The sequence below is a fragment of the Melanerpes formicivorus genome, unplaced genomic scaffold (genome assembly GCF_026170545.1).
Source record: "Melanerpes formicivorus ecotype bairdi unplaced genomic scaffold, bMelFor1.0.p_v2 SCAF_30, whole genome shotgun sequence".
NCBI classification, from domain to species: Eukaryota; Metazoa; Chordata; class Aves; order Piciformes; family Picidae; genus Melanerpes; species Melanerpes formicivorus.
The window spans coordinates 1,449,531-1,471,179 of record NW_027142382.1 but is presented as its reverse complement, the minus strand read 5'-3'; the positions used below and the strand labels follow the sequence as shown (position 1 = coordinate 1,471,179).

Below are 21,649 nucleotides of genomic sequence, written 5' to 3'. Positions count from 1 at the left end.
TTATTTCTTTTTAAAGTTTCTGCAGAATAACATCAATAGTCAGTATAATAATTATTTGTATCTCGCATATTGTATTCAATATAATAATTATTTGTATCTTGGCTTTCTTAAATTCTTAGTACGTTTTCTATATCATTGATTTCTTTTATTGCTAAAAATATACCTCTAGAATGAAGCATTTTGTCTAATATTTGTAATAATTTATCTTAGAATACCGTGTAAGGCATTAAAATATACACTTGAAAGTGAAGAAGGACTGAGTTAGAGCTGAAATTGTTAATCCCTTGTAAACCATGGATTGTAATAAAGTAGTGTATCATCTTCCTCTGTCCATAAAGAAAGTGAGAGACTGGAATGGATTCTACATGTATCTTCTGGTCATTTTGATCAATAATTAATACATGTTTTCCAGTTAAAAAAAACAACAAAAACCCACCACACACCGAAAAACCACACCTGAAATCATAATACATGATGAAGATCTGTAACATTCTCTTAATAGAAATAAAATCTTGAAACAGATAATAGAGGAAAACATTACTGTTTGGTATCTACTATTTAGAGACTGGAACTAACAGAGTCTTTCCCATTTCGTAGAACCATTTTCTTTCTTCAGTGTTTCTGGTGAAGTTTCAGTTACTGCATATAGTTGTTCACAGAATCACAGAAACATTCAGGTTTGGAAAATACCCTCAGGATCCTGTGACTTGTTTTCTTTGGTCCTTTACTTCCAAGAGCTGCTTGCTGGAGTCTTTAAGAATTATTATTGTTTCTAGAAAGTAACATAGCATCACAGAGCTCTAGGCATAACATCCAATACTATCTCAGTGCCATCTGGGGCCACTGAGGTACCATTTCAGAAACCGGTGTAACTACAACCTTATTTCAAAACAAACTTTTATTTGTGTTTTATAATTTACTTGCAAGTGTGGATTTCTATAAAGTTGGCTTGCCTCAGGGTTTGCCTACAGTTTCTTCCTTTGTCTGTATTCACTGTTCTTCATCAGATTATCTTCATGTCTACATCCTTTTTAGGATATCTTTGATCACTGCTTGCACTTTTGTTTCATTTCACAGACTGCCTTTCACATTTTCTTGCCATTACCATTTCTCTTTTGAGAAACCCTGATTTGGGCCATCTTCCTATAATTACTACTACTACTGTTAGTAGTCCTCAGCTGATATATGCAAGTGGTATCAAGTGCTCAGATTTTAAGAGTTTCAAACCAGTATGTTCAAATAAGAAATGTTCCATCAAATTTTCAATTACCTGTTGTTTTTTATTCTGTGTTGAGATATAGTTTCATCAAAATCATTAGAAGTGTACAGGAGAGATATTTCTGCCTCTTGTTTTCTTTCATGTATAAATTGGAATTATTATTCCTTTGTTTTACAGTTTGCATAAAATCCTAATGGATCTTCAGAATCAACAGCTAGCCCAGTTAGCTGACTGGCTGACGAAAACAGAAGAAAGGACAAAAAAAATCGATTTGGACCCCCTAGGTCCAGATCTAGAGGACCTAAAGCGTCAAGTAGAAGAACATAAGGTATGCTTCCAAAGGCACTAAAACCAAACTGAGTTTTTGTCATTGTGAACGCTCCAATCCTGTCATTAGAACATAGCACAGTGATATGAAATCTTGGGTTAATATTGTTTTGTACAGTTACTGGGCTTTTGTAGAGTTATATTATGACAACTATGACATCTATCCTGATTTAAAAGGACATAATTTATTTTTTTATAAGATAAACAACATACCAGAATATTCAAGATAGCTGTAACATCCTTTCATTGCACAGTGCAAGAATAGATCAGATTTTTTTTAAGGCCTTTGTTTTCTTTTTGCATGTCACCTTGCCTTTTCTCCCTTTCTTTCTCTAGTAGCAGTGGTACGGTAGTGCTAATTAGACTTCATAATCTACTGTGACTCTGCATATGTAATTGAACAGCACTATAAAATAGATTCTAGTTTCTAACTGTGAAAAGTACTTTTTAATAATGTATTTTTAATTTAATTAATGAAAAATAAGAAACTGTCAGCCTGTGGTTTGGACAGCAGCAATCTGTGCTGGGTTAGGAACCGTCTGGAGGGCTGTGCCCAGAGAGTGGTGGTGAATGCTGCCACATCCAGCTGGCAGCCAGTCACTAGTGGTGTCCCCCAGGGATCAGTGCTGGGCCCCATCCTCTTTAACATCTTCATTGATGAACTGGATGAGGGGACTGAGTCAGTTATCAGTAAATTTGCAGATGACACCAAGTTGGGAGCAGGTGTTGATCTGTTAGAGGGTAGAAGGGCTCTCCAGAGGGACCCTGACAGGTCCTGGGCCCCTCAATTTAAGAAGGATATTGAGGTACTTGAATGTGTCCAGAGAAGGGCAACGAGGCTGGTGAGAGGCCTGGAACACAAGCCCCATGAGGAGAGGCTGAGGGAGCTGGGGTTGTTTAGCCTGTAGGAGAGGAGGCTCAGGAGAGACCTTATTGCTCTCTATAGCTACCTGAAGGGAGGTTGTAACCAGGAGGGGCTTGGTGTCTTCTCTCAGGCAACCAGCACCAGAACAAGAGGACACAGTCTCAAGCTGTGCCAGGGGAGGTTTAGGCTGGAGGTGAGGAGAAAGTTCCTCACAGAGAGAGTTGTTAGTTGTTGGAATGTGCTGCCCAGGGAGGTGGTGGAGTCACCATCCCTGGACGTGTTCAAGAGGGGATTGGATGTGGCACTTGGTGCCATGGTTTAGTAGTCATGAGGTCTTTGGTGACAGGTTGGACTTGATCTTTGAGGTCTTTTCCAACCTTATTGATTCTGTGATTCTATGAATGTTTTAGAGAATTTGGCTGATTTTTTTTCCATATTACATGAGGGTAATTCTTTAATTGGAACATTTAAGAATTTAAAAGAGAGACACTGTATAATTTGTGAAAGCTTTGTTTAATTTACTGTATTGACTTGTCTAGCTTCATATGAACTAAACTTTCAAAATGTATATGTATCCTTGACACATGGTTTTGATGATGGTGACAAGGTGACACAGAAAAGTATTGGAAAGCGATAATTTGTGAGGTCATGGAGATTTACTGTGTAATAACTTGTTAATGTTTCTACATTGCTTATTCAAAACAGTTCAGTTCCATAGTATCTTGAGTTCAGGATTTGACAGATGATATCCTGTGGCAGTGTCAGTTTAATCTCTGGAGAGCCAATCATCTCGAGCACCAATTCAAACTGAAACCAGCCTTTACTGTTGTTTGTTGTTTTGGATTTTTTTGGTGTTTGTTGGGTTTTGGGATTTTTTTTTTTAAGATAAGTCAAAAGCTGCAGAAGACTGTATGGTAGACTTCTGTGTTAGATTCTTTTTTTTTTTTTTTTTCTGTATTCTGATTAAGGAGTTCTGTTAAAGAACACAAATTCTGTGCCTACTGCCACTGTTTGTACTAACTGCTCTTACCCTATGACGAGACAATGCATTTCAGCTTGTTGGTTTGCTAGCTAAGAACATATTATAACATTAAATGTTATTCTTTTTTAAAAGAGCAGGTAATTGTGAAATGGTAACTAGAGGAAAAGAAACAACAAACAAACCCTGAAAGATTTTGATTATATGAGCACTAATTGAATAGCTTTGTTCTTGTTTCTATGCATTTTGGTTTTGAAAGCAATGCAAAATATAGTCCTTTTATTTAGGCAATCTCTTTATACTGTTTCTAATATTGAGTAAAATGGCTTTTAGCTTGTAGTTGAATATTCTAGGTGAAGACATATAGAAATCTTTCTCTTCCGTATGCTGCTACTTCATTCTTTGATGAGTTTCTCAACATTATTTATTTGTTATTTTTCAGATCTGTTTTCTATATAAGAAATTATTTAGCTAATAAAATAGAAAGAAAAGGGTTTGGCTTTAGCTTCAGTTAAAATTCTATGCATGTATAGTTTGTCTTATGAATAAATCAAAGAACAAGATGTTTTACATTCTTTTGAGTATTACATGAAAGTTTCAGGTGATTTTATTATATATCTGGAACTGGTTGCCCAGGGAAGTGGTACAAGCCCCATCCCTGGAAGTTTTTACAACCAGACTATATGAAGCTCTGAACAATCTGATCGAGTGTAAGGTGTCCCTGTCCATGACAGAGGGGTTGGAATTGGATGATCTTTGAGGTCTCTTCCAACCCTGACAGTTTGGTGATTGTATGCAGCAAAACTACCGTCTACAGCAAGAGCTATACCAATGTAATTTTAATAGCATAGTTATTTTGTCATTATTAAATAAGGAAATAAATATTACAACAAAGCAAAAGACAACATGATCCTCATAACTTTTTGTAATCTCCCATGACTCTGGGCATCTGAGAAACAATGTTGTATACATTAATAGAAGCAACCAGAAGCTAGAAGGTATAGAGTGTAATGATAATTTCAAATTAGACAGACTTCAGCAAAGATAATGGATTTGGTTTGTTATTATCCCATCTCCCTCTCCCTTTATCATTTTTACTTTCCTTTTTTGACAGTTCATTAGTAACGACTTTTCAACCTATTTATCCCCCTTTAGCTTATAATTTCCATGTATCTGATCTCTTTAATTCTACATTTTTCTCTAATAATCTATCAAAGTAACACTTTAGTTTTGTTTTTTTTTTCTGCTGGGTCATATAACAAGAAAAATAAAAATGAAATCATTCAACAATGTGTATTGGCAATGACACCCATGACTGAGACTAAAGAAAGCACAATACATTCTTCCCAAAATGCTGCTTAGTTCACTATTAAATGAGGTCAGTGCCTTGAGAGTGCACAGCCACTTCTGAGTAGACTGAAATAAAGTTTTAAATGTTTTTTATGTCATTGGTAAGACACACAGTTCTGATAAGAACTCTGGCATAATCAACATATTTTAGGGTAATAGTCAAATACTTCAGTAAAGAATTATTGGTCTCTGTGCCAGCATTTTATGTATTTTGTCTGCTCTTGCAAGTATCTGTTATTTATAATTTTATCAAGGGAGAAAGCTGATTTTCAATAAACATCTAAGGACTACTGAGCTGCCTAAGCAGAATACTATGTTAGAAATTTTATAATTCAGCAAAAAGGTACTTTTAATTGAGCTGACTTTATTATTCCACATTATTATTATTCACTTTTTAGTTAGCAAATTTTATTGTTTCATTAACTTTCAAAAAAAAAAAAAAAAACCACCAAAATCTGACTTTATTATTCCACATTATTATTACGCAATTTGTAGTTAGCTAATTTTATAGTTTCATTATCTTTCTTAAAAAATAAAAATCTAAACTGCTTAGGTAATTGTATTTTTTACTGGAAACTATGGAAAATTTTTATCATTAGCATTTTTCAGTACTTCAAATTAATTGCAAAGGTAAAGTGAGACACTTCTTAACTGCTCAAATATCAGGAGTGGATTTGTCTTTGGCTACTTGAGTGTCCTCAGTAGGTTTTTTGAAATAGATTATGTCAGAGTCACATAAGTTGATACAGATGAATAGGAATTAAAGGAACTGTAGACTTTTATTAGTTTGTATTGTTGCTATCCCCATGAATTAACATCTATGTCCATGTTACATTTTAAGTCACTCAAAATTTGCTTTCCCTATGAGCTCAGGTGAACTTGCTAGAAACTTCAGTGTAAATCATCTGAATAAAGCCTGCTTAAGACTGCCCTCAGTAAATCCCTGTTTCAGCAAGCTTCTGTACACAAACAATCGTGACAACAGTGAATTCATGATAAAAATAGACACTTCAGGTGCAAGGAACAGCCTTTTAGCTCAAGGCAAATTGAATCTGTGTGATGATTAGAAAATCAGAAAGGCTTTCTGCTTTCATCAGTTCCCCGAATTCTCAAGTCTTTCCTACTATTTGCTGGACTCCCACTTCCAAAGTGCCCTCCACTCCTGCACTTGCAGAGCATTACTAAATCTGGTTTTGTTCTGGCATGCTATCTCTGAGACACCAATGAATCAGGAAATAAGTCACCTTCTCATTGGCTGTAGGCGTACCCAGCACTGTATTTATCGTTGTATGGCTGAAAAGGGGAATTAAACCTGGGGGAAACAAGATATGTTGTATGATCTGATTCATGAGAGCTCTGCCTCCTCTTCCTTGATCAAGTATTTGGTCATAAAATGTTGAGAAGTCTGAATTCTGGGCATTGCTCTAACATGTTGGCGTGTGTCACTCTCCTCAAGAATTGCTTTATAGTTTAATTCTCTGAAGCAAATGGTAATCACAGGCATGAATGTCAGTAAAAGGAGCATTCTTACAAATATGTTGGCTCAAAGGTTATGCTTATGAAGGAATTAAAACTCTGAAATATGCTAGAGTAAGGAATTTATCCCTTTAAAATAGGCTAGTCTGTGAATTCTTCTTCTGTTGCTTGTAGCCCCATCACGTTTCATTTTCAAGTTCTCAAAGAAAAGTAAGAGGTTTAAAATGTATGACCTAACCTTCAGCAAGGGCTTATTCATCGTACCAAAGTGAATTACTCATAAAGGCCAATCACTAGAGTACATTCTGCTGAACTGTTCAAGACACAATCCAGGACTTTGGTTTCTGACATTCTTCCATGGGCTTGAAGTTAATTATAGAGACCTAAAAAGTTCTTGAGGCAGGATATGGTCTTGGATACCTTGAATTTTTTTCAGGGGAACAGGGTGAGGGATTAGTTCTTTCAAGTTATATTGAAGGAACACAATACAAAACTCAGTAATCTAAACCAATGGTTAATTATTGTGAGTTAAAAATATATATTTAGTTATTTATACACTGAGTTAAAAGGTGGAGACAAGTAACAGAAGTTATGCAACTGTCCAGGCTTAACAGAGCCTGTTGTCACAAGCCCCCCTCTCTCCCCACAGAGATGGGAGGGAAAGTAACAGGAAAAATACAACCAAACAAACAAAACAAGAAACAAACACCAACAAACCCAACAACAATTAAATGGACAAACAAAAAACCCCTCTGGATTGAGAGAAAAAGTTTACTGGAAATGATACAATGTACAATTACCTCAGCCTGTTTGCAAAAAAGCACAGCAAAAAGCAGAAGCAGCAGCAGTAACCAGTGATAAAACAGTTCCCTTGACCCATGCACACAGTAGCCAGCACAACAGAGAAGACCAGCACCCCAAATCCAGAAGCTGGAAGCAACACCTGGAACAGGAAGTCTCTCATGCTACAATCTGAATTTCAAGCCCCATTTTTCACTCTATGCAGCACTTTCATTTTGAAGCCGACATGACAGCAGCATGGTAGTGAATGTTCATCTGCAGATTCAGCTGAGCCCATGACAGAAAAGAAATTGAATATTGCCTTCTCTGTGCCTTGCCTTCTCAGTACCAAACTTCTTCAGAGAGTCCTCTTTCTTTGTTGCCTGTCCTCTTGCTGTATCTCAGCAAAGGAAGGAGCAAATACATAAATACATCTGACTCAGTTCCCTAGCACCTGGCAGAAGCTGAGCTGATTTTGGCTTTTCTAACAAATGATAGCAAAGCAGTTTAAAAACATGTAGTTAAAATATCCAGTGCATATGCTGTAAGCCATCACCTGAAGAGTGAGTATGTCTACACTTCCCATTGCACTTTTCTGTGCACTGTAAGGGAGGAGGGAACAATTGATTTGATCTATTATAGGAAGCCTGGGGAATTGTGGAAGGGTCAGAGAGATGTGAAGAGTTGTAGAAATTGGACAAATTCATTTATCAATTCAAATATAAATTTGTGCAGATTTCAGCAAAGTTCCTTCACTTTTAGCAGTTTACTATTTCTCAGCAAAAAAATTGTCCTGTTTGGTTGCATCTTTGGCTGGAAATGAGTACCAAAGTTAAAAGAGCTAGAAAGTATTTTCTCAGACATTTAGAAATTATGAAGGACCCCTCTCCCTTTGTTTCCTGGTTTCTGCAGTAAAAGAAACAAGAGTTCTAAGCGTATTTCCTAATCTTGAGTTAATCTCCTGCGCAGTTTCATCCTGTGTTGTTGATGTTGTAGCAGTGCCAAGCTCCAGATGATATGCAGGGTTTTAATGAAAATCTGTAATTTTATGTAGATTTTTTTTTACAAGTTTTGAAAAGCTAAAATATGTTCATATGAAGTACAAAATCTAATCCATTGGCTATTTAAAATTTGCAGGCTATTAATATGTATACATGCTGTAGTCATAGCTGTTTTCTTGTCATATGCTTTAATTTTAGGCGTTTCAAGATGATTTGGAACAAGAACAAGTCAAGGTGAATTCTCTGACCCATATGGTAGTGGTGGTGGATGAAAACAGTGGAGACAGAGCTACTGCTGCACTGGAAGAGCAGCTTCAGGTAATGATTAGACTTCTGCCTCTTGGAGAAAAAGCTGTTGGTGGCACTAAATGTTAACAAAGTTGAAGAGGAGCTATTAGGAGCATTGGGTATATCCAAGGAGATATTTCTGAGGGAGATCTTCAATATTTCTATAGGATGTTAGTTTTGTGTAGATGGATAAATGCAAGTATTTTGAAATTGAAAGCAAGATTCCTTCTCTTGTTGTTATTTGGAAAGCAGAAACTACTCTTTTTTTCATCATTACTCAAGAAAATAAAATTATTTCTCATTTTTGAATCATTAAAGTCTGAGATTTCTCTAGAGAAGATATCAATACATTCAGCCATCCAAGATAATAATGCAGCCTCCACTGATCTGCTGGTTATTACTTCCTTTTAAATTCAACTTAAGTGTTATAATTGTGATATACCTGCTCAAGACAGTCTTAACCTTCCTGAATTTCTTGTCAGCTCCTTGTATTCTATTCAGTGGAATGAACCAGATCCCTTGCAAGCATACAGTTCCAGAAGTTAAACTAAACTAGGAAAGTAACTGGAGTGGAAGAGGAAGAAAAATTAAGTTAAATCAAAAAAAAAAAAGAAAGAATGGGACCAGGTGCATCCAGGACACTATTCCATGCTGGCAAACAATAGGTTCTTCAAAGAGGCCTGTGGTAAAAACATGACAAAAAAAGGGAAAATTATTAGTTAAATTTGTTATTTATTGTACTTCATGAATTAGAAGATGTGCAACTAAGATTTTTAAATAGCATCAGAAAAAAATGAAAGCTTGGTGCCTTATCATGCATTTAATTTATTTTCCTATCTTCAGAAAGGTATCTGAACTATTAGGAGAACATCAGGTGATAGAGCTGCAGCCCCTTATTATTGCACTGGTTGCAAAGGTAGCATTTACATCCCATACAACTTCTGTGGCTAGCACATATTGGAATCCAAGCTGAAAAAGAACTCAGACATTACTGCAATACTTTTACCCTGTTAAAGAAACAATAACAAACAAAGGTGACTGGGAATGGAATACAACAGAAATACACCATTTATAAGTGTAGTAGTAGAGAAGGCACCTGTTATTGGGATAAAGTATGCCAAATTATTACTGTCATTTAGAAAATCTATTCCTTGAAAGTATGCTGCCTTGAGTGGCAGTTCCTGAGGAACTGTACTGAGTAACTCAGGAATGCTCTGAACAGAGCTGAGGTAATGTGGAATAGTGCAGCTGCTGTTCAGTTCCTTCCTTAAATTGCACTGCCTTAGAGAAGAATCTGAAAGAAAACTTCAATAATCCCATTGCTCTGGAAGTCACAGAGTATGTAGTAATATTACAGGTAATAAAAACTAACAAGCAAACAAACCCCAAAGAGAAAACAAACAAACAAACAAACTGCAAACAACAGATGTAAAGCTATAGGATATTGAGTTGTACAGACTTTTGTACTTTTATGCCCAGAACTGTGCTACCATAGTCCACCTACTGCTAGCAAAATGTTACATCTCCTTTATTGAGTGTACAGAGGGATTGTTTTGATTTATTTTCATTTTTTTCCTTCACTTGAAAACTTCTTGTTAGCACAGGAGAAACAATGTATTGTCAGGCACAACCCTTAGAGTCCTTGACAAAAAGCACAATGGAGCAAAGTTCCAAGCTTGATTATGTAACTGCCAGTCTGACTTTTAAAAGCAGAACAGAACACAAGAGCATACTCTGTCAAACACAAGCGCTTAATAAGACTGCCTGTGTGAGATACTGGTCAGGATCACATTTGAAAGAGAGTAGAAATTTGCTGCTGTGTAATAGTCAAGGCTGTATTTTCCAACCAGGTGCAATTCAGTTATGCCTTTATTTTTTAAGACCTTTTTGAGATGGTTGTTCCTGAAATATTTTCTCATATATATATGTGTATATGTATATAATGCATATATTTATGCATGTATCTGCATAAAACATTTTAAAAACAACGACAAAAAAAACCCATAAAAAGATAATTTACAGGTTTTAGGTCTCAGCAGGATGACAAGAATCTACACTGGCTTCATGTGAACATTATAGAAGCTCTGAAGATTTATAGTCTATGAAAAAAAATAAACCCCACACATAAGCTGTTTAAGAGGCAGTTAATGGCATAGAAGTCAAAAGTGGCCCTGAAACAAATTACCCATAGAAGACTTAACCTTGCTTGGAAAAATAAAAGTAAACACAATTACTGTGCATCTCTTACAAACAGCTGTTGCCCCAGGGTAGTCTTAGAGATTACAGCTAGCCTAGGTGAGTGTGAATTTTAAAACCTCTTTTACATTACATTGATTACGTGTCATATTTGTGAGTGGCATGTTGTGAGGCCCTCTGTTCATGCTCCTGATGAAAACTGACTTTTTAGATTTATGACTCCTGGATTCCCATTAACTCAGTCCAGAGATTTACCAAGAGGCAGCTGTTGAGTAAGGCTCAAATCTGTATTTAGTGAAGTAAAATTAAAGGGCTATAGGAGCAAATCTGTTGCTGTAGTCTGACTAATTTCTCAACAAAAATATGCAAAATTACCTTCAGCTCAGAGAAATGTCTGGATAGCACACAGAATCCAGGAACACAGGTAGCTTTTTCTCTAATTATACCCTGCAGACAATAGGTCCCTCAAGGACTCTTGTGAGCTAGCTCAAATTAGAGCCCTCCTCAGGCTTCAGGGGTGGAGGTCTGTGGTAGAAGGAGATCTGCATTAAATTTATCAAATGCTTCTTGATGGCTTTTTCCCCTGCTGAAAGAAAGTAGCTGAGAGTATAATTTACGTTGGCTATTATATATTCATATCATTCAGGATATTATCTTTTGATTTTAAGATGATATATAGGTAGTTCTTGTAAAAAAATAATATGTCAAAATAAGTGAGGAACATTAATAAATAGAATAGGACAATTTGAGTTGAATGGGACCTTCAATGACCATCTAATTTAATTGCCTGACCACTTCTGGGCTGCACAAAGTAAAACATGTTGTCAAAGGCATTGTCCACATGCCTCTTAAACACTGACAGACTTGCAGCATTGACAGCAATGTGCCCTTGTGGCCAAGAGGGCCAACTGTATCCTGGGATGCATTAAGAAGAATGTGTCCAGAAGATGGAGGGAGGTTCTCCTCCCCCTCTACTTTGCCCTGGTGAGGTCACACCTGGAATATTGCCTCCAGTTCTGAGCTCCCCAGTTCATCAGGGACAGGGATGTACTCAAGAGAGTCCAATGGAGAGCTACCAGAATGATTAAGGGACTGGAGTACTGCCCTGTGATGAGAGGCTGAGAGACCTGAGGTTTTTTAGTCTGGAGAAGACTGAGAGAGGATTTAATGAATGTTTATAAGTATCTGATGGATGGGTGTCAAGAAGTTTAGGGTTTCGTTAAGACGTGCTTTTGAAGTACATGAAATAAAAGAACATATTAGTACAGAATATCTTACAGATTTTAAAAGGTTTTTGCTTGGAAGCATCTGAATAATTTGCATATGAGCTCAGGGGTATTTAAAGAACTATAAATTGTTGCAACAAGAAAAGTTTTATAGCATGTTGTACCATCACAGCAGTATCAGGTCTTATCCTCTGTCTTAGGCATTTTTCAGTAAAGGCTAGTAAAAAAGAAAATAATTTCAACTAAGATAAGGGAGAGAGAATAAGGTAGGATTTTGTGTAATTTTAAATGTATGTAGTAGTATATGCCACAGCTATTTAGAAAACCTCAGGGGGATTTATGTTCATGTATTAGTTTACAAGGTGTGTGGGGGGGTTGCCACTGCAATCTTTTAAAAGATGTAAGAAGTTAGATCAACTGCACTGATGGTGCAAGTTAAGAACCAGATTTGTATTTTATTCTTTAATCATATTTTTGAACTTGTGGTTCAAGTAGTTATGTTTTGGGCCTTGTAAAGTTTTGAAACTGAGGGGCTTTTGAGGTCTTAGTACTGGAGACTTAAGAGGAAACTGTGTCTGTAGATTAGTATCAAAAGGCTCTGGATTTGACTCTACTGCTTATCCTATTCTATTTTGGTTTTATATCAAATAGTGGTAAGATCCATGTTCAGTGTGAACATGTGAAATATGTTCAGGACTTATGACTGTGATAAGTGAATTAAGAAAGTGTTTTCACAAACATTTGTAAGGCCATAGATAAATCAGATTGGAAAAAAAAAAAAAAACAAACACCAAAATAAAACAGCAAAACCAAACCAAAACAAACCTCTGTTGTGTGTTCTTTCTCTCTAGCACTTTGGAAAACGGTGGGCAGCCATCTGCAGATGGACAGAAGACCGATGGTTCCTTCTGCAAGATATTCTTCGTAAGTGGCAGCACTTTGCAGAAGAACAGGTGAGTAGTTTTAGCAGTTATAAATGGGAAATTTCTTTTTGAAGTGGTGCTAGGAAAGGCCTGACTGAAGCCTTCTCATTCTCCAATTTTCTTTTAGTGCCTTTTTGATGAGTGGCTTACTGAGGAAGAAGACGCTGTGAACAAAATTCATGCAAGTGGCTTTAAAGACCAAAATGAAATGCTGGATAGTCTGCGTAAATTAGCTGTATGTATTTTTCATTCTCCTAGTTTATGTTGACCTTGAGTATGTTAACCTTGAGTACTGTGTCCAGTTCAGGGCCCCTCATTTTAAGAAAAATCTTGAGTTACTCGAAGGTGTCCAGAGAAGGGCAACAAATCTTGTGAAGGGCCTGAAGCACAAGAGGTACAAGGAGAAGCTGAGGGAGCTCGGGTTGTTTAGCCTGGAGAGGAGGAGGCTCAGGGGAGACCTTATTGCCATCTACAACTACCTGAAGGATGGTTGTAGCCAGGTGAGGGTCGGTCTCTTCTCCCAGGCAACCTGTGATAGAACAAGAGGACACAGTCTCAAGCTGCTCCAGGGGAGGTTTAGGCTGGATGTTAGGGAAAAGTTCTTCACAGAAAGAGTGACTGGTCATTGGAATGGGCTGCCCAAGGGGGTGGTGGAGTCACTCTCACTGGAAGTGTTTAAAACAAGGCTGGATGAGGCACTTGGTGCCATGGTTTAGTTGATTAGATGGCATTGGATGATAGGTTGGTCTTTTCCAACCTGGGTAATTCTATATTCTGTTCTAGTTGCTTATTCAGAAGCCTAAATGCATATGGCTTTATCCCACTCTCACACAATGTGGTTTAACAGAATAACTGTTTTATAATTTGGGAATGGACGTTGTTTCAGATTAATGGAATACATTGGTTCATGTCCTTGCAAATAAAGAAACCAATTGGTACAGAGACATTTTCCTTGATTCTCTCTTCAGTCAGTAAATACTGAACTGAAATAACATTAGGGTGTCTTAAAAAAATAAGATATTTCATGTTTAAAGTTTATTTGTTGATACTATTGATGTATATGTATCATATGTGAAACAATATATCTGTATGCAAGGACATATGTATGAGTAAGAACATATCATACGGCAAAACCTGTTATAAATTCCTTGAACTTGAAAATGCTAGGGCCTCAAAAGTTGTGAGATTCTGGTATTAGTATTCATTTATAACTCTACCTGTAGAGTTTTATACATAAAATATACCCTTTTCAACATGTGCTCTGCCACACTCTTCAGAAAATACTCTACTATGCATCATCTTCATGGAGAGAGTGTAGGTCTGATCAGCCTAGAATGATGCCATGCCTTTAAAGGTGGAAAACTTGTCACAGCAAGTGTGTTTATGGCACTAGGATCTTTGTGAAGAAATTAGCACAGTGTGTGCTATTTTTATATATAGCAGTGACTGATTATGCATTTAGAGGAAAGAAAGCATTGATTTCAAGGCTTTTGTTATAACAGGCAAATTATTATTGCTATAAATAGGCATTTCACAGGCAATCTTTTATTTAAACAGAACTGTTATTTGTTTGGTCAAATGAGTGTGTGGGGGCATAAGGCATAAGTACTGCTCTTTCTGCTGTTACTTTAACAGATTCTAAAAGGAGATCTGGAAATAAAAAGGCAAATGATGGGTAGGCTGAACTTGCTTGTCCAAGACCTCCTTATAGCTGTAAAAAATAAAGCGGTGGCTCAGAAGCTGAAAAGTCGTCTTGAAAATTTTGCCCAGCGCTTGGACAGTCTCATGCAAAAGGTGGAGAGAAATTCTCAACAGGTTTGTAAAATCCGTAATTTTGTCAGTGGGTGAGAGTGAAATCACTTGCCAGTCAAATGCTTGAAGTAGTTCTGGTGCTGTTTGTCATATTGTATTGGTTTTTGTTTGTTTTATTTTGTTTTTCCCTTAAGACATTTATTTTTAGGGTAGCATAGTACAAATGTAACTTGACAGAATTTTATTTCTCTCTTTAGTTTTTGATTGCTCTTTAGAAAATGTATTGCTTTACTGGGATGCTAACTATGTTCTCAGGGATGATGCAGTCCACAGTGAAACACTCTTTCCAGTTAATTTATTTTTAACCTATAGTTGTTGGTCACTTCAAATGCACTGGTCTTATGTCTGTCTCTGTAGAATGGCTCTTAATTTGAAATTAGTATAAGAACTGTTTGATAGTTAAGGATAAATTATTTTAATTTATTTGCAAAGGTGAAATTTTCTAATAGATCATTCTTTTACTTCTGCTTATGTTATGCTGACTTACATATTAAAAAGAGAGTCCATAGAAAGAGTTCCTTGGAAAAACAAATAACTCAATCCTTACCTGTAGCCAAAATTCTAATGAAAAAGGAACATTTTACTCAGTTCCTTTATGTTAACCTAATACATTGAAAAATAATTAGATTTGTAAAATTATCACACTTTAAAAAACAGATAACAAAAATTAGATCTTTGGTGTAGCATCTGAAAACACATCCATTTATTTTTCTTAGCCATCTGTTAGCATCTCTTTCTTGTTGGAGTTAAACCCATATTGACTCACATTTTCCCCCCCCATTTCATCATTTTGTTAGTACTGAGCTATTTTTCTGCTGTCCTTATATGTCTGGTGAAACAGAAATGGCCACAACAACCCCATGCAGAGCTACAGGCTGGGGTCAGAGTGGCTGGAGAGCAGCCAGGCAGAGAGGGACCTGGGGGTGCTGGTCGATGGTAGGCTGAACGCCCAGGCAGCCAAGAGGGCCAATGGCATCCTGGCCTGCATCAGGAACAGTGTGGCCAGCAGGAGCAGGGAGGTCATTCTGCCCCTGTACATTGCACTGGTTAGGCCACACCTCGAGTACTGTGTCCAGTTCTGGGCCCCTCAGTTTAGGAAGGATGTTGACTTGCTGGAACAAGTCCAGAGAAGAGCAACAAAGTTGGTGAGGGGTTTGGAACCAAGCCCTATGAGGAAAGACTGAGGGAGCTGGGATTGCTTAGCCTGGAGAAGAGGAGGCTCGGGGGTGACCTTATCACTCTCTACAACTACCTGAATGGAGGTTGTAGACACGCGGATGATGGTCTTTTCTCCCAGGCAGCCAGTACCAGAACAAGAGGACACAGTCTCAGGCTGCGCCAGGGGAGGTTCAGGTTGGATGTTAGGAAGAAGTTCTATACAGAAAGAGTGATTGCCCATTGGAATGGGCTGCCCAAGGAGGTGGTGGAGTCACCATCATTGGAGGTTTTCAGGAGGAGACTTGATGGGGTACTTGGTGCCATGGTTTAGTTGTTTAGGTGGGTTGGATTGGTCGATGGGTTGGACACAATGATCTTGAACGTCTCTTCCAACCTGGTTTGGTTTATTCTAAATAAAACAGAGTAGATTGTTACTGTATGCACCTTGGTCCTGCCCCTAGAGGGCCTCTCATTGTTGCTACATACTGATTCTTCTACCAACTTATGTTTGGGTACTTAAACGGAAGCTGCTATAGTTCCTGTAGTGATCTGAATACCTCTCAGTAACCTTGCTTCCAACTTATACCTGCACTGTGATGCAGTTACTTGTACAGCTGAAGTGGGAAAAATCAATTTGGGAGAACAGAAGAGAGCAAAATGGGAGAAGGGTACAATTTCACTTAATAACAGAAGGCAAAACTAGTTCATGGTACATAGCATTTATAACTAATATGCGTATGTGCTGTAGAAAACCTTTTGTTTCAATACAGAGGAAAATCCAGAGATGTACTTCTGAAATTGGGATGGCTAGGGTGGCATGATTGGAAGATGCCAGTAACCCACTCCAAAGTGCTCAAGAGTTATTCAGATTGTTAATCGCTCCTAAAAGCAGATACTAGTTTTGAAAGTGAAACAGATAAGATAGCCTTCTCGTGAAAGGAGCAATCTTGAAGCTGTACAAACATACATCATAAAGCAGCACAGGTGGAAGATGGTTTGGATTCCCAGAACAGTGTAACAGCCTTATCATAGCAGCACATTTCAGTTGATAAGGTTTTCCTCCAAGGAGTAGCTAGCATAGATTTGATATGTTGTCAGGGATACAGTGCTTCATGTTCTGGAGATAGTGCCACATTCAGTGCTAACTAAAGGACCACTTCCTAGGGCACTGCTATAGAATTTAGATATGTCTTCTCTGGAATACTGATAGTATACTTTTTGCCATGTGTTTCTCTCTAGGCAGGGCAAATAATGTTATTTGGTTTTATATATGTGCTCATTACAGAGCTCACTTATGGATTTAGAAGTCAATTAAAAATGCTTCTAAAAGATCTATTCTCTCTAATCATGAACTGAGGAGGAGGAGAGTTGGAAGTGTATGGCAAATACCATTAAAATCTATCAGAAAAAGCACATTTTATTAATCAGACTTAGATTGACTTAAAATTGAAGTTTATTCCATTAATTAATAGTACCTGGTACCTTCCTGACTACATTTTGTAATTAGTTATTTCCCCTCCCTCTCTTCTAAAGTGTCACTAATTGATTAACATATTAACAAAATAAGATATTAAATGAATGAGACAACCTCAGCCTCAGTTCAAATTTGATTCTCAAGCTAGACATAGGAAGCAGTTATACATTCTAAATAGAAGTTCAGAAAGTAGGATGAGAGTCCTCCTACAGTTAGCTGAATTAATGCTGATGAATTTAAGCATCTGCTGAAGCTTCTTCTAATAATGAGTGGATGCCAAGGCTTAAAGAGAGACACCTCTAAAAAGCAGTTTGTCCTCATCATAAAAATGTCAGCTTTCCTTCATTGACCACACAGTGAAATCAAGGACAAGGGCAACTTGCTTAGACTAGATGTATAGCTTTTTGAAACTCTAAGTCTACCTTTGATGAGTTCATTATGCTTCACTAAATTGTACTGAAAACCTTCCCAAACAAAGAAAACAACATTCCTCATCTCGACTTACCCACTCACATACATACAGTTCATCAAAGAACAGATGACAGCTCCAAAAGTGAGTGTTAAGGAAAATTATGAGTTTATCAGGATGGAGGGCACTTCTAAAGGCAGTAATAAATGATGGCATTAAAGGTAGTCTGCCGTATAAAAGAGAAATAAAATGACATAAAACTACTGAAGTGCTATATACGCATTGTACATACATTTGCCTGTAGAGGATGAAAAGGGTGATTAAAATTTGTCCATTCTGAAAAGAGATGATTTTTAACATATTTCTAAGATGAGCATGCTGATGGAAACTGCAGACCAGCACTGTATTTTGAAAGCCTTTTAAAGTGCAGGCTTGTGAGTCACCTTAGCACTTTCCATATGATTTTCTAGTTGGTTTAAGTTCTAGTCTGTATTACCCCTTCTCAAATTCATATTTACTTGTCAGGAACTGAGAGGAATGGGGAATCTATACTGTTATTCAAAGGACCACCCTTGAATAATACATGAAACACACCACCTTCTGTGACTATATTTAAGAGATGGGTTGGTGGGGTTTTTTTGCCAGGGAAGCTAGTAAAAGTAATTTCCTTTTTTGTGCTTAGATTTTTTAAGGATTGTCCTTTGCCACTGAAGTATGAGCACTCTTCAAATGTGAGCCAACTCCATCTTGCAGTGTGACACTGCAGTGTAATTTTCAGTACCTTTTAGCCTTACCCAGCCTCTAATTAGTATGATTATGAACTTAAAACCACATCTCAATTCTCCTCTTGAAGTATACAGTATTTAACCTCCACTCTATTGTTTGAGCATGAAAAATGCTTCTTTACTGTTTCAACATGTAAGTCATCAAGACTTGACTATCCTGAGCATATGGTGATTGCACTGTGTACTTTTGAAGCAGAGTATCCAATCACCACCTGAAACTGCTACTCCTGCGTAATTGGTAGTATGCTGTAGATGATTTCTACAGTGCCCTAGCTGTGGTTAACTCTGTTTTACACCACCTTTACTGTAACATGTACCCTAGTATTGATTGGAAAATGGAAACATGACAGGATATGGCCTCAGGTGTCAGAAACTTCATCCTAGCATTGATTTTTGGATAAAACCAACTGTAGCAAGAAAAGGTAGTCTGAACCTAAAGCTGCATATGAGGATCAAGCAATTATTTGGAGTGTTCATAGCTACAGAACCAACTCAGGGAAAGACGACGTCAGGTATTCTCCTAAAATTTCATAAAATTCTGCATTTCAGAACCTTTAGTATTTTCCTTTATGCTCCCTTCTCCCTGTACCCCTACCTCGCCCCAATATTAATTTAAGATAAAATTTAAAATCATGTATAAAGTTTTAATAAATCTGTATGGAAATGCTGACTTCATACTGTCATAATTTCTGTAGATGAAAATACTTAAGTCAATACGTCTTGCTGAGGGAACTAAAAGGTATTATAAATAATATTGTAGGAATTAAGAAGTCTCCCTTTTATTCTTTTCCAAAGAATTTATGTAGTTCAAACATTGGCTAACTCCCTGCAGTTCACAAACAGCTTACTCCAACTGACATAGTTAAACCAGAAATTTAAAACATAAAAAGAAAAGGGGAAACATACCCCCCCCCCCAAATAAAAACAAACAAACAAAAAACCCCCAAAATCCAAACTAAACAAACAAAAACCCCGAGCCAAACAAATAGAAACCTAAAACTTTGCTCTGAATCTTAAATTCGCAGTTTTCTGAGTAGTCCAGGTTCTGTTCTAAAACCTAGGCAGCTCATAATTTCTAGGGGACGGAACACAGCATTGAGCTGAATGTTCTAGGTAAGAAAGACTGCCAAAACTGCAGTGGTAATGGACTTCCCAACTCATCACTTCCACTGGCATACTGGACAAAGAACAGGAAGACCTTTTTGTTTGGAAGACTAGATGAAAGATTTGGCAACACTGACACTGAATTTGAACTTTGTTTGTTTAGCTTTACTGATGTTGTCTGCAGAGAAGAGGCTTCTTGCTAGCATTATTCCCCTTTCCTTGTCACTTTCCCCCCTCCCCCTCACTATGAGAGAGGATTTTGGGAAAGGTGTTATAATTACCTAGTGTGCCTCTTCTCTGTTGTTTATAGAAACAGTAATGTCTTAATATCTAAGGTACCTCAATTTTCTGACAGAGTTCCTGTTTCAAGAACTAATAGATAATTTATGGGTGTGTATATATAGTTTTGTGGAATTTTAGCTATTGGCATTGTTGTCATTGAATTGGACAGTCTTTCTGATTCTTGCTCATTGGCAATATACAAAGAAGCAGAGCTTTTGCGGTGCACGGCCTTTCCTGATCCCAGTATAGCTTTTTCCTTTTATTTTCCATTTCACTACCCCTGAACTGTGTGCTGGCCATTGAAGCTGTAACAAGAGCATTTTGATAAATTGAGTCCTCATGTGTCAGAACCAAAAAAAAGAAGTGACCCATTTCTTGTGAGTTAAAAGATTTAAGAACAGCTGCCCACATTTAAGTGAAAAATTTGTGATTTGCTATTATACAGAAACAGATATAAATGGGCAGTCCATGTGCAACCAGAATCTTTCAAACAAAGGAGTAGAAAATATTTTTTTTTCTGTTGCTTTTTATGCAGCTAAACCATATGAAGGATTTATTTTCACACTACTGGACAAAGCTAAATGCATTAGATTGATAGCGTTTGCAATGTGACATATTATGTGTATTAGTATTTGCTGCCCCCCCTTAACATTAGCTTTTAAGCATGGAATAAAATTGATGCAAATCAATTTGCCTTCTAGTGCATGTTTCCTAATTTGAGATTTCCTGACAGAAAGCTATCTGCCCTTTTGTGCAAGTAGATTGTGATGAATTATATTCTAGTTTGAAAGTTATTATGAATGGCAAAAATAAGAATTGGTAATTTAGTGCCATTGCAATGCCCTTATCACTTCTCAGGGAATACATTTTCAGAATGAAGGCAGAGGAACATATAGCAATAGTAATAGCAATATTTTATAGATTTGCTCAGGAGTTGATCTGCTAGAGGGTAGAGAGGCTTTGCAGAGAGACCTCGACAGGCTGGACAGATGGGCAGAGTCCAACGGCATGAGATTTAACACCTCCAAGTGCCGGGTTCTGCACATTGGCCACAACAACCCCATGCAGTGCTACAGGCTGGGGTCAGAGTGGCTGGAGAGCAGCCAGGCAGAGAGGGACCTGGGGGTACTGGTTGATGGTAGGCTGAACATGAGCCTGCAGTGTGCCCAGGCAGCCAAGAGGGCCAATGGCATCCTGGCCTGCATTAAGAACAGTGTGGCCAGCAGGAGCAGGAAGGTCATTCTGCCCCTGTACACTGCACTGGTTAGGCCACACCTCGAGTACTGTGTCCAGTTCTGGGCCCCTCAGTTTAGGAAGGATGTTGACTTGCTGGAACAAGTCCAGAGAAGGGCAACGAAGTTAGTGAGGGGCTTGGAACACAAGCCCTATGAGGAGAGACTGAGGGAGCTGGGGCTGCTTAGCCTGGAGAGGAGGAGACTCAGGGGTGACCTTATTGCTCTCTACAACTACCTGAAGGGGGGTTGTAAACAGGCAGAGGTTGGTCTCTTCTCCCAGGCAGCCAGCACCAGAACAAGAGGACACAGTCTCAGGCTGTGCCAGGGGAAGTTCAGGCTGGAGGTCAGGAGGAAGTTTTACATGGAGAGAGTGATTGCCCATTGGAATGGGCTGCCTGGGGAGGTGGTGGAGTCGCTGTCACTGGAGGTGTTCAGGAGGAGACTTGAGAGGGTGCTTGGTTACATGGGTTAGTTGATTGGGTGGTGTTGGGTGATAGGTTGGACGTGATGATCTTGAAGGTCTCTTCCAACCTGGTTTATTCTATTCTATTCTATTCTGTTCTATTTCCTCATAAAATTGACTGTTCATTTCTTTCCTTCCTTCAGCATGACTTACAAGGAGACCTAAGTTCATTCTCTTTAGGATCCTTTCTGATTTTGCTATTGACTTCTGCAGATACTGTATTCACATAGCATAAATCAGATAAAACAATTGGGTTTGAGTGGCAGAGTTGGGGGGTGGATTTTTGTATGTTTGTTT

The 21,649-nt window shown here is 37.8% G+C and overlaps 1 protein-coding gene across 7 annotated transcripts in view; it reads left to right on the top strand.

Moving 5' to 3' along the window:
* DMD (dystrophin) overlaps positions 1-21,649 on the top strand; it is a 1,318,095-nt gene that overhangs the window by 538,477 nt on the left and 757,969 nt on the right. For all 7 annotated transcript variants that reach the window (XM_068155047.1, XM_068155048.1, XM_068155051.1 and 4 more), the window contains 5 exons: positions 1,397-1,547; positions 8,196-8,315; positions 12,559-12,660; positions 12,758-12,865; positions 14,266-14,445. In XM_068155047.1, the coding sequence (XP_068011148.1) occupies positions 1,397-1,547; positions 8,196-8,315; positions 12,559-12,660; positions 12,758-12,865; positions 14,266-14,445 (661 nt within the window). The remainder of the gene's footprint in view (positions 1-1,396; positions 1,548-8,195; positions 8,316-12,558; positions 12,661-12,757; positions 12,866-14,265; positions 14,446-21,649) is intronic.